A 13,651-nucleotide genomic window follows, 5' to 3' on the forward strand; every position below is an offset into this window, starting at 1 on the left:
TCGAGTTTAAGACTAGGGAGGTTATGTTGCAATTGTATAAGGTGTTAGTGAGGCCACACCTGGAGTATTGTGTTCAGTTTTGGTCTCCTTACTTGAGAAAGGACATAGTGGCACTGGAGGGTGTGCAGAGGAGACACACTAGGTTAATCCCAGAGCTAAAGGGGTTGGATTACGAGGAGAGGTTGAGTAGACTGGGACTGTACTCGTTGGAATTTAGAAGGATGAGGGGGGATCTTATAGAAACATTTAAAATTATGAAGGGAATAGATAGGATAGATGCGGGCAGGTTGTTTCCACTGGCGGGTGAAAGCAGAACTAGGGGACATAGCCTCAAAATAAGGGGAAGTAGATTTAGGACTGAGTTTAGGAGGAACTTCTTCACCCAAAGGGTTGTGAATCTATGGAATTCCTTGCCCAGTGAAGCAGTTGAGGCTCCTTCATTACATGTTTTTAAGGTAAAGATAGATAGTTTTTTGAAGAATAAAGGGATTAAGGGTTATGGTGTTTGGGCCAGAAAGTGGAGCTGAGTCCACAAAAGATCAGCCATGATCTTATTGAATGGCGGAGCAGGCTCGAGGGGCCAGATGGCTTACTCCTGCTCCTAGTTCTTATGTTCTTATGACACAGTCTCCGCCATCTTTCCAGTTGCTGAGTTGACCTTTTCGCTCGACGGCGGACCTTCAGTCGTCTTCTTGGCGGCTTGCTTTTGGTTTTTAGACATCCCCCTCCATCTTGATGTCTTCCTCTACTTAATTGTTGAAAAATTGCCCGGGGAATGGGGCATAAAATTCCTAAAAATCAAGCCTCAAGCAGGAGCCACCCAACATGCGACTTCCTCCGACATACTGCCACAAGAAGTCGACCTAGAAACCTCCATGGCTCTACTCTCTTATCACCTTCATAAACGCTGCCAACACCTTCGCATCCTCCAATGAGGCCAAGGACCTTGGCTTAGAGCGATCCGCTCTGAGGTTCAAGACCATATCGGGAATGGCCGCTAACACCTTCTTCATGAACCCTACATCATTCCAAATGGGAGCATACACGCTGAACAACACCACTGACCTTTCCTCCAAAATATCCATAACTATCACATAGATCAGGGGAGATCTGTCACCACTTTCTGCATCTAAAACCACACTCTCTTGTTAATCAGTATCGCTACCGCCCCGGGTCCTACTATCAAAGCCCGAGTGAAAGGACTAAACCAACCCTTATGAAGCCTTACCTGGTCTTTCACACACAAATAGTCTCCTGTAGCAGCACCACACTGGCCCTCAAGCCGTTAAAGTGCGAAAACCTCACCCACTTTACTGGCTCTCACAATCCTCAATCTCACAATAGGGGCAGCAGGGTAGCATGGTGGTTAGCATAAATGATTCACAGCTCCAGGGTCCCAGGTTCGATTCCCGGCTGGGTCACTGTCTGTGTGGAGTCTGCACGTCCTCCCCCTGTGTGCGTGGGTTTCCTCCGGGTGCTCCGGTTTCCTCCCAAGGTCCAAAGATGTGCGGGTTAGGTGGATTGGCCATGCTAAATTGCCCGTAGTGTCCTAATAAAAGTAAGGTTAAGGGGGGGGGGGGTTGTTGGGTTACGGGTATAGGGTGGATACGTGGGTTTCAGTAGGGTGATCATGGCTCGGCACAACATTGAGGGCCGAAGGGCCTGTTCTGTGCTGTACTGTTCTATGTCTATGTCTAATCCCCGCACATTCCATGATACTGTAGCCATTTATCTCGGTGAACCACAAGCCTTTCCCTTATATCGCCCAATGACCGCACAACCAGTTAGTTAGTTCAAAAGATGGTTTATTTACATAAACAAGAGTTATCTCAACATGCAAACACAATATCTACTACGAGTTAAACTACACCTATCAGCTACAATAACCTCTCCTTAACTTCAGGGCAACCGGCACTGTGCTAATGGATAAAGGCTTTTATCTGGATTTCACTTGGCCGGCTCGAAGAAAGTGGCTCTGTCCCTGCTGGGCTCATCCGTCAGGTAGCGATCGTTGGTCTTGAACTTAGCTGGCTGTTCTTGAACTTAGCAGGGCAGCACGGTAGCATGGTGGTTAGCATAAATGCTTCACAGCTCCAGGGTCCCAGGTTCGATTCCCGGCTGGGCCACTGTCTGTGCGGAGTCTGCGCGTCCTCCCCGTGTGTGCGTGGGTTTCCTCCGGGTGCTCCGGTTTCCTCCCACAGTCCAAAGATGTGCGGGGTAGGTGGATTGGCCATGCTAAATTGCCCGTAGTGTCCTAAAAAGTAAGGTTAAGGGGGGGTTGTTGGGTTACGGGTATAGGGTGGATACGTGGGTTTGAGTAGGGTGATCATTGCTCGGCACAACATCAAGGGCCGAAGGGCTTGTTCTGTGCTGTACTGTTCTATGTTCTATGTTCCTGCTGCAATTGGGTTAGGCACAGGGCAGATCCAAGAGAGACAGAACACATGGCTGCCCTCTCTTTTATCCCCCTGGGATTTCATGCTCTTTAGGGTGGTCCTTAACCTTGGACCCAATAGTTCTATAGGGCTCTGATCACTCTCTTTGATTTCGGCCAATAAAGGGGCAGGTGCCTTAGTAGCTGGGCGGGTCCTTAGCGGTCATTGACCTTGGCATTTGGGCTTTCTGAGTAAAGGGAGTGGTGCGGATAGGTCTGTGGCTGTACCGGTTGCTTGATTGGAGTTCTATTGTCCTGGGAAAAGGGCCATTGAAATGTAAATGAGTGGGGGTTTCGGTCAGGTCTGGTTACCTGTGTTTTAGATACACATAATGTATCTGTCTGAGTCCTGGGTTGGCCATAATTCCCATGGTCCTTTGCAGGTAGCCAGCTTAGATGGCTACACCCCCCCTCCCTGCCGCCCCTGCATATCAGCAATGCCCACTGTGAGAGATCATCCAATCCCCCCACCTGATAAATAAAACCAGAGTCCACCCAAGATGGCCCCAGCCCCACCCCACGAATGGGACCCGTTCACCATCAGCCAGCTATCCCCCAACCACTTCCTATTGAAACAGCGATTCTCTTCAACCCCCCCCCCCCCCCCCCCCTTCACACACATCTACTGGATAAGCCGAAACCAGCCTATAAACTACAAAAAAACACCCTACACCAAAACCATGGGCGCAATTCTCCGACCCCCACGCCGGGTGGGAGAATCGCGGGAAAGCCGGGCGATTCCCGTCACACCGCCCTGGCACCCGCACGCGATTCTCCCACCCCCCCCCCAAAACGACGTGCCGTGTTTCACGACAGGCCGCTCGGAAAATCAGCGCTCGCCGTTTGTAGCAGGCAAGCGGCGATTCTCCGGCCCAGATGGGCCGAGCGGCCTGCCCAACCCGACGGGTTCACACCGGCGCCAACCACACCTGATTGCTGCTGGCGTGAACAGCGCGCGAACGCTGCGTGTGCGGCCTGGGGGGGGAGGAGGATCAAGCACCAGGGGGGTGCTGAGTAAGGGTGTGGCCCGCAATCGGTGCCCACCGATCGGCGGATCGGGGTCTCTAAAGGACGCACTCTTTTCCTCTGCCGCCCCGCAAAATCAATCCTCCATGTCTTGCGGGGCGTCCGCCGGGAGGACGGCAACCGGGCATGCGTGGGTTGGTGCCGGCCAACCTGCGCACGTGCGGGTGACGTCATTTACGCAACGCCGGCTGCGTAATTTACACGCTGCCGCTTTCACGCGCCCCCTGGAGGTGGAAGAATAGGGGGCAAGGAGCGGCCTCCGACACCGGAGTGAAACACTCCGGTTTTCACTCCGGTGTCGGCACTTAGTCTCCAGATGGGAGAATTTTGCCCTATGTTCTTCACATGTCGAGACTACCCCATCCCCACTCATCCTGAAACTACCCCTCTCCTCCTTGCCCCCTCACCTGCGTACCCTCTCCATCCCAAAACAACCCCGGGAGAGGGGAAAGACAACCCACGCCACAACAACATACCCAAAACAGCATTAAACTTTAACGGTAACTAACGTACAAAAACATTAACGGGCCCCACAAATAAAACATATCTCCTTCATCCCAATCACAATGCTAAAGTTCCAGTGCCTATCTCAGTTCAGTCCCAATCCTTCCCCAATGCCTCCGCCTCCTCCGCTGTCTCAAATTAATTGTTCCCAGGAGTTATGCGTGACCCACCCTGAAGTGCACTCCTCTCTTGAAAAGCGCATCCTTCATCCTGTTAAAGGCTACACACCTTCTCGCCAGCTCCACTATGACACCTTGATATATACAGATACCACTACCTTCCCACTTCGCCTCCCGATTCTGCTTGGCTCATCTCAATACCTGCTCCTTCATCTGATAGCTATGAAAGTAGGCAATCACAGCTCTTGGCGGCTCATTCGCTCATGGCTTCAGCTGGAGTGACCTGTGGGCACTATCTGACTCTAAGGGAGGGGGTGGTGCCTGCTCCTCCTCCTCCAACAGCTTTTCAAACATCTTCCCAAAATGCCTCAGGCCCTCCACACCTTCAGGCACCCTACCATTCTGAGGTTCAGCCGTTGTGACCTGGTCACAAGGTCCTCAACCTTGGTCCTCAGGCCCTTATTTCTGTCCTCCTCCCTCAGCAAGTCCGCTTCCAGCAAGGCGAGATGGTCAGTGTGTTGCGACAGTGCTTCATCCATACCCTTTAGCACCTCACCCATGCTCCCGCACCATCTCTAGCGTCTTTCCAAGAGCCTCCTTTATCGGGGCCAGCGACTTTTCCACCGATTTCTTAGGAGTGTGCATAATCTCCTTCCCTTACCGTTCAAACTGTCGGCAAATTGCCATTCGAACTCCACCGCCATCACCTCGGCCAGCGTATTCACTGTAATGGGTGCCGCCCCACCCGGCAAGTTTGCTCCCACCATCTTTCCTCCAACCACATTCCACACTATCATTGACTCTGCCAACGGACTAGCACTCGCTCCCTTCCTCCCAGTATTCTTTCTTTGGGGTTTCGACATCCTCCGGTGCCCACAACTCTATTAGGATACTTTATCCACAAATTCCATGCAAAAACTTGGTGAAAAGGGCCAATACCCAAGGACATCAGCGGGAGCCACCTCATGTGCGACCTCCACCTACATGTTGCCACCGGAAGTCGGAGTGAATATTTAAGGTGTTGTATGTCATGCTGATCAGGTGGGCCTTTTGTCCTGGATAGTGTTTAGCTTTTGTGTGTTGTTGGAGCTGCACTTGTCTAAACAAATGGAGAGTGCCCTATCATACTCCAGACTTGTAGATTCTGGACAAGCTTTGGGGAGTCAGAATGTGAGTGACTCGCCGCAGGATTCCCAACCTCTAACCTGCTCTTGTAGCCACAGTACCTATATGGCCTGTCCAGTTCTGTTTCTGGTCAATGGTAAACCCTAGAATATTGATGGTCGTGGACTGAGCAATGTTAATGCCATTGAATTTCATGGGAAATGGTTAGATTCTCTTTTGTTGGAGATGGTCATTGCCTGGCATTTTTGTGGAGTGAATGTTATTTGCCACTTTTAAGCTCAAGCCAGATTGCAGTCCAGGTCAGTGTTTTTCTGGTCCAAGATATTCTAGGCAGTAGTTACCAACAAGGTTTACCATCAAAGGCCAAGAGGAGTTTTTCTAAGAGATAGCCATTTCTCTGCAGTCAGCCCAAGCCTGCTTGTTGCCCAGGTCCTGCTGTAGGCTGTCATGAGCTATTTTATTATTAGAGGAGTTGTGAATGGAACTGAACATTGTTAAATTGTCAGCAAACTACTCTGCTTCTGACCTGGGTTGCCTTTCATGCAAGACTGAGTCCCTGAAATGGAATATGTTCCATTCCCCAGCACCAGCATCCCTGATTATATCAAAAGTGAAACCAGAATAAGGAGCAGCACTGAGACTTGGGCAACACAGTCTGGAATATTTTCCATTATTTGTGGCAAGTATTTACTTTCATTTTCATTGAATGACTGATAAAAAGAATGGTTTTACTCCCTCTCATTAAAGAAACAGCTATACCAAGACGAAGACTATTTTCATGACAGAGCCTAGAATAAATGGGAGGGAGACATTAGCCCCACATACAGTATATAAATTAAACAAAGCTGACAGATTCACTACACTTTCACAGCTGTCTTGGAAACCTGGCCATGAGCTCACTCCTGTCAAGATCCTTATGATAGAAATAGAGATGTATCTGTGAACTCAACACTCCGCCCAAAAACTTTACATTTGCTGATTAGATTGGTCTACATAGTTTTCAGTAAGTTACTCCAGCCCTAAAACCACCCAAGATCTCTGCATTCTTCCAATTCAGCCTCTTGTGCACCCGATTGTTATCCCTTCACCATTGCCTTCAGTTGCTGAGACCCTTAACTATATATTCCCTTTGTTAACCTCTACTTTTCTCTCCTCCTGTAAAACACTCCTTAAAACTTACCTATGTCTTACTAATGTCTCCTTTATGTAGCTTGTGTCAATTTTGTTAATAATGATCTTGTGAAGCACTTCGGAAAGTTTTACTGTTTTTTCTCTGTTCATTTATTTTTGTTTAATATAAATTAGGTTACTGAATTCATTTTTTCCAATTAAGGGGCAATTTAGCGTGTTCAATCCACCTACCTTGCACATCTTTGGGTTATGGGAGCAAAACCCACGCAAACACGGAGAATGTGCAAACTCCACACGGACAGTGACCCAGAGCCGGGATCGAACCTGGGACCTCGGCGCTGTGAGGCTGCAGTGCTACCACTGCGCCACCGTGCTGCCCTCATTCATGGTATATGGGTACCGCCGGTTGGGCCAGCATTTATTGCCAATCCCCAATTGCCCATGAACAGAGTGGCTTGCTCAGCTATTTTCAGAGGGCATTTAAAAGTTAACTACATTGTTGTGGGTCAGGAGTGACATGTCAGCCAAATCAGGTAAGGATGGCAGAACTCCTTCCCCGAAGGACATTAATGAACTAGATGGGTTTTTACAATAATTAACAATGGTTTCATCATCATTGAATTCAAATTTCAACATCTGCCATGGTGGGATTTGAACCCTGTTCCCCAGAGCATTACTCTGGGTTTCTGGATTACTCATCCAGTGAAAATATCACTATGTCACTCTCTCCCCTCCAGGTGCTATATGAATGCAGGTTGTTGAGGTTACTATCCTCCAGGAGTGCGATGATGTCATCTTTGTTACATCCTTGAAGCTCTTTCTGAACAAAAGATCAACATGAGCATTTACTTTGATGGCACCCATAGCATACTAGGTGATTTAGCATAGAAGGTGATTTAGCATAGAAGGTTATTTACTAACTCTCAATCAAAACAAATTACCTCTATATTAGAGAGATTAATATTAGCTATTAAAATAACATTTCTCGTCTCACATTTGTACCTTTGCACAGTACAAATAGTCCTCAACATTATCATTATTAGGGGGTCCATGGTTAAACATCTCCCAATGCCAATTCCAACATCTTATTTCTAATGCTTCTGACATATATTTATATACAGTGGGTTATAGATTTGCCTCCCCTCCTGTTCCCCAGTGTCTATCTATTCCTTGTCTCTGGCTAATATGTGTTTCTTGGATAAGTGTGTCTAAAACTACCTGCTGGCTGTTTTCTACCCTGTGGTCTGCCTCATATGGGATCCTGTTGTTGCTTCTTTCCGCCCCCACTCACACTTACTTGCCTAGCTTTCTCTAGAAAAAAGATGGCTCAACTGATAGGGCAGCACGGTAGCATTGTGGATAGCACAATTGCTTCACAGCTCCAGGGTCCCAGGTTCGATTCCTGCTTGGGTCACTGTCTGTGCGGAGTCTGCACATCCACCCCGTGTGTGCGTGGGTTTCCTCCGGGTGCCCCGGTTTCCTCCCACAGTCCAAAGATGTGCACGTTAGGTGGATTGGCCATGATAAATTCCCGTTAGTGTCCGAAATTGCCCTTAGTGTTGGATGGGGTTACTGGGTTATGGGGATAGGGTGGAGGTGTTGACCTTGGGTAGAGTGCTCTTTCCAAGAGCCGGTGCAGACTCGATGGGCCGAATGGCCTCCTTCTGCACTGTAAATTCTATGATAGAGTTTTTAAAAATTGTTAATGGGCTTGATAGTGCAGATGCAGAGAATATGCTTCCATTTATGAGGGTAACCAAAATCAGGGGCCAAGATAGTCACAAATAAATCCAATGAGGAATACAGTAGGAACTTCTTTACTTAGAGAATATGGAACGTGTTTCATTTACATAAATATATTTGAGAAGAAGCACGAGAGAAGAAAAAGGAATAGAAGGCTATGCTGATTGTAAGGGCTGGGATCATGTGTGTGTGCTGCCTAGCCTGGTGGGGCTGAATGGTCTGTTTCTGTGCTGTAAATTATATGTAAGTGATTCCATATTTCTCCCTCAGTGTCCCCTTGACCCTACTCGGTTTAAGTCTGTAAAGTCCCAGACCTCTTTAATTTGGAAGGATTCCCAATTATTTATGAAGGTGACAATTTTCTTGTTCCATACGTCCAGCCACTTGTTTATCTCCTCAATTGTTTTGGTGAGCTACACTCATTTTCCCACAGGACATATTCATTACTCTGCATCCTTACTGTTTTATGTGTTGTGAGCCATTTAGGCAGCTTTAAGGCCCCTATATTATTTCTTCCACCAGCCTAACTGTGTATCTCTTTTAAACTTTCCTCAATATGTACAGCTCTGCCATCATGTAGATATTGTCCTTCTGACACACGTAGCTTTCCAAGGTTCCACAGCAGTCACTTTGGAATGAATGAACAAGAGACCACTTCATCCCATGAGCCTGCGCTGCCATTCTGTTTGATCTGTAACTTAACTCAGTTCTGTATCTCTTAATAATCTTACCTACCAAAAAACCATTAATCTAATTCTGAAATTTTCAATTGGTCCTGAGCCTTGACAGTGTTTTTGTGATGGGGGGGGGGGGAACAGCTCCAAATGCCCAGGCTATTCGGCGGGGTGTATATAGTGAAATGCTTGCTGCCATTATCACTTATGTCAAACTCTAGTTTTGATATTATGCCATTTGCTCTGGGCCCCCTCGCCAGAGGAAAGAGTTTCTCTCCCTCTCCCTCAATCATCTTGAACACCTCAATTAGATCACCCATTAGTGTCAGCAAGGCAGTAGAGACTAAGGCTGTGCAACCTATCCTCAATTTAACCCTTCCAGCTCCGCAGTACTGCACCACCTCTTGGTGACCCTGCAAACAGTGGCTTTGTCGATTTTCTGAGATACCTATTCTTCCTCTACCTGCTGCAATGTTGGACAATGCCTGGTATCTGTTCACTACCTTTGGGTGAGAGATTTAACTTGAATGCTGCCTCTTTGGTTCTGCTGCTGATTAAGTAGCATGGGGGGGGGGGGGGGGGGGTCACTTTTTTATACTGAGTGCTCGCTGAAGGCATGGCCGGGGGGGGGGGGGGGGGGTGATTTTAGGTAGCAGATTCTGCAGCGATGGCGGTGAATTAGCAATCTCTCAGTCTGTTGCTTATGATTGAACCCACCCCCAACTCCCCACTGCAGCTTGGAACCAGTGAGTGTGTGTGAGAGAGAGAGAGTGTGTGGTTCTGTTGCGGTTGGACACTGCCAAGCTGTATGGGAGGAGCTAGCGCTGATGCAGCATACGGCTCCAGCAGTAGCAGCAGTCTCATGCAGCACTATACCGGGAGAGAGAGAAGGATCAACACAGGAGGTGCTGACGCATTTTATGTGCCTGAAGTAACTACAGAATTTTAATACTGAAATTCTCTCTCAGATGCCTGCCTGCTTCACACGCACTCAACACCTTTTGATTGAGCTCGGGGCTGACAGATGTCCAAAGGCAAACTTTAAAACAGCACTGGAATAATTGTTTTTTTTTTAAATTGCACTCGAGGCTATATATATATTATTTTTCTTATTTGATGAGGCACTAAAACAAAAGGACACGCAGTGTGCGGGTCACACCAGAAGCATGTCCTGCTAGCGGGGCTTTGGGACTGCGGAGGGAGTTATTCGGCTCTGTACGTGTTCAGTTTGTGGAAGGAAGGCTTTGCCAGCGTTCAGCAGGTTTGGGGCTATGCCGTGCCGGGCGACACTCTCCCTCCCGTCCCACTAGGGCAATGGGATCGTGGATACCTGCCTGCTTCATTTCCAAATCTCCAAGTAATCCGGCTGTAAATGGAGGAGGAGATTGACACCCGCAAAATCAACAACAGTTTTCTACGTGACCATAACTATGCAACTGAAGGTATTTTACAGTCATTTAACCCACTGGTTTATTGAAGTGTATGTGTGCGTGCGAGGGATATGACCGTCTTTACTCTTATCTTTTTTTTTAAATGGGCATTTTAGACCATTGGGTAACAGTGCGCCGAATTGAGCCCTGTTGCGGAATCAGCACATCCTTCTGCCTGGTACCCAAGGAATATGAGCAGAAGGACAGTGGACAAGTGTGACTGAGTTAAGATCGCAGTGCTGCAGTAATAGGGGACAGGGGATCGGTGAACGAAATCATTCATATTATAAACCAAAACTCCTCTGGATATTGGATCTGCCAGAAAATGTAGCTTCTTTTTCTAAAGGGGGTGGGTGGAGAGGGAGGGGTTGCTGAAATTGGTGATCCGCAGTTACGCGTCGGATTCCAAAGCACACGCTGATGAAATATCCTCGATCTTGACACCCTCTAAAATAGAGAAAAATAATCTAAATCCTTCATTACCTGTAAGGCGAGCTGCAGTTGTTCCATTAGCACAGATACCGGGTTATGTAATGCGATGAACTCGACTGGCCACTGTCCAGGTGAGATGACATTCAGTATCAATCTTCCCTTTGCAATGTAAAAATGTTCCCTTGGTACAATCCAGATTTCAATGCTGGCATTCTTTCTTTCTCGGTTACAAGCATCATGCAGTTTTTTTTAAATAAAAATACTTGAGGATTCATCTTTGCTGATAAATTAGATTTCAAAATACATGTTTGCTGCTTCACTCAAGATCTATAAATACCCACAGACACCCCCCCCCCCATAGAAGACTGATCTGAAAGATATCCTTGAATGGCAGGAGAAAACGATTAAAGATCAACCTTTTTCCTATTGTTTAATCTCTTGAAACTTTTTTTTGCTTTGTATCTTTAATGACAATATTCTGACTTCTGACCTTTTATGCGTTGACCTCACGAGCCTACAGCACGAGATCTTGTGTTTCTCGCCTCTTCAGGGGTCCTTTATCTGCATTCCCACCATTCTATTCAACACAATTGTTGCTGCATTTTATCTGTTGATTTGACGGTTTTTGATCTTTGTTTTTTTTTTAAATCCTACTAAATTGAAAGGGAATATAATGTTTCCAGATTTCATATCTGAGGCCCTTCTATCAAACTGAGCTGAGTGGGTGAGGGGTGCCTCTAGAGAGCCCAGCAGACTTGTTGCCAATGACAATGATTGTGCTCCTGTAGTGAGAAACCCCTATCACAGAGCTGCACTTAGAATTGGCTTTAATGGATTGAAACATTATTATGGAATTTTATTTCCCCTGGCTGACATGACTGGTTATTTGTAGATACTAAAACCCTTCTGTGGCCCTTTTGGTACAGCTTTTTATATGTGTAGGCAGAGCAGCAGAAAGACCAGTGTCAGTTCTGCAATTGAATCAGATTTTGTCGGGCTCAAGTTAGTGATGACCTTAACATTTCTAGCAAGTACATTAAGGAACTGTTGTTGGCGATGCCAGGAGTACATTTGCATCATAGTGCATCAACATATGTGTGAAATGGAGCCAAGTATCTCTGCATATCAGTGCTACTGCATCACACTGTATTAAAAACCAACATGATTCCCTCTAAACCTGCATTCTCATTCTCTCCTTTAATCACTCATAATTTAAAATGCAAAAATATGAAGTGGTCATTGTTAAGAGTGTATAGTAGACTCCTGAAATACAAAATCTATTTTTTTGATGATTAATGCCTGATGGTGCACACTGAGACAGAACCAGGGCAGCTCTGGGAAGGTCTGCTGGTCTTACTGAGATACATCTGGGGGGATTTACAACAGCTTCACTCTACAGCCAGGCCTTCTTTTTGAATGCTTGGAAAGGATTGCAAATCCAAGGCTAGGTCAATTGAGCCTATTCCCTTTAATATTTGGCGAGTTCAAAGTAGCTAGAAATACTTTGCACGCAAAAGCAGGGGATACTGCAGTTGTAGGACCATATGGTTCAATACCCTGAAAAAGTTGACTGTCCAGCTGTTATGCTCCATGTCTGATCATTTTTGATTATGGTGCACAACTATGCTCAGGAGGGAAAATTGGCATTCCTATGAAAGATCTGGAGCCTTGTGTATCACTGAGAAATGAATAAGGTTATGTTGCAGAAAATTGGGAAGAAACTTGTGCAAAATTTGAATGCTGGCATAGACAGTTGTAACAGTAGAAATGAGCTGTGCTGTAGACTTGACCTAATTCTAAGTAGATGGTCTTCTAGATTTGGGTGCTTAGCCATCCAACTCCAATCGTTCTCTCTTCAACTACCTATTTAACAGAAAGCATGGGAATAGCAGCAGATTGATAATGAAAGACAATTCAGAAGGCCTCTGAACTGAAACTACATGCTGACCCATGTACATACCTTTATATTGCCATTTTTCCAAAATGGGTTCTCACAACCTTTGATTAAATGAACAGTTAAATATGCAATATTTATACAATGATGTGACTTTAGATACTTATGCAGAGGGATGCCAGCCCTGCAGGATTGTCCTTGAGTCTCCAGGAATTCGAGATTAATCTCCAGGATACTGCTGTTGAGCAACCTGGGTGGAAAATCATAGAAGCATTAAAAATATATGTATTTGTTTTCTCTATATGTTTTCATTCATTAGGTATAAAAAGCATAGGAGATGGGGAAAGATTTGCTTGACCCGTCAGAAATTATGCAACTGGATAATGTTGAGTCTATTTATTTTCCAATTGGAGTGGGAAGCCTGGACACCATGAAGCTGAATGGTAGGGGGGTGTGGGGACGAGATGGTAGGAAGTGGAAGCTCATATCATGAAACCTCCAGAGATATGTCCATTGTGAATTAGCAACCCTAATTGTCAGCAGTATTTCAGTGCAAATTTGATTCTGGCCTGCTTCCATACTTTACAGTAGAGAAAGCGTGAATATCGTTTAGTGTAAATGTACCAATTTAATGTATAAATTCTCATACAACCCTCTTTGGCCTTCAAGCTGAGGTTACTTATTTGTCACCTAGTTCAGTAAAAGGTTCTGGCAAATACAAACAGCTTGCAACAGTCCAGGATCGATCGTTGCTTCATCTCTTTGTTGCCCCTCATTCTTAAACAACATTAGGGAAATCAAGAATGACGCTGCTTGTATAAAACGCTGAAAAGTTATTTTGGATTTTTTTTCTATATTTAAAAAACAACTACACCCCTGAACAACAGTCTACATCCCACATCCCACACCCACCGCACATCTGCTGAGCTCTAAAAATGGAAAGAAAATCAAAATGTCAGGGTCTTAAATGGCTTCAACTTTTCACAAACCCAGCCTTCCGGATTGGTTACTCTAAGAGTGGCATGTGCCAAGTCACCCAATGATTAGAAATACCTTAACCGATAGGGGAACACTAACACCTGTCACCCTTGACTGACCGTGCCCACAACACCTTTTTTAAAAAAGATAATGTCCTTAAA

At 46.0% G+C, this 13,651-nt stretch overlaps 1 protein-coding gene across 4 annotated transcripts in view; it reads left to right on the plus strand.

The window, feature by feature from the left end:
* LOC119965044 (serine/threonine-protein phosphatase 2A 55 kDa regulatory subunit B beta isoform) overlaps window positions 1–13,651 on the plus strand; it is a 756,912-nt gene that overhangs the window by 462,690 nt on the left and 280,571 nt on the right. The window contains exon 1 of one of the 4 annotated variants that reach the window (XM_038795268.1): window positions 9,613–10,198. The exons of the other annotated variants lie outside the window; for them this stretch is intronic. Within the exon in view, the coding sequence (XP_038651196.1) occupies window positions 10,129–10,198 (70 nt within the window). The 5' untranslated portion in view covers window positions 9,613–10,128. Of the gene's footprint in view, window positions 1–9,612; window positions 10,199–13,651 lie in introns of those variants that run through there. 4 annotated transcript variants of the gene reach the window in all.

Source organism: Scyliorhinus canicula, chromosome 4 (genome assembly GCF_902713615.1).
Source record: "Scyliorhinus canicula chromosome 4, sScyCan1.1, whole genome shotgun sequence".
Taxonomy (NCBI): domain Eukaryota; kingdom Metazoa; phylum Chordata; class Chondrichthyes; order Carcharhiniformes; family Scyliorhinidae; genus Scyliorhinus; species Scyliorhinus canicula.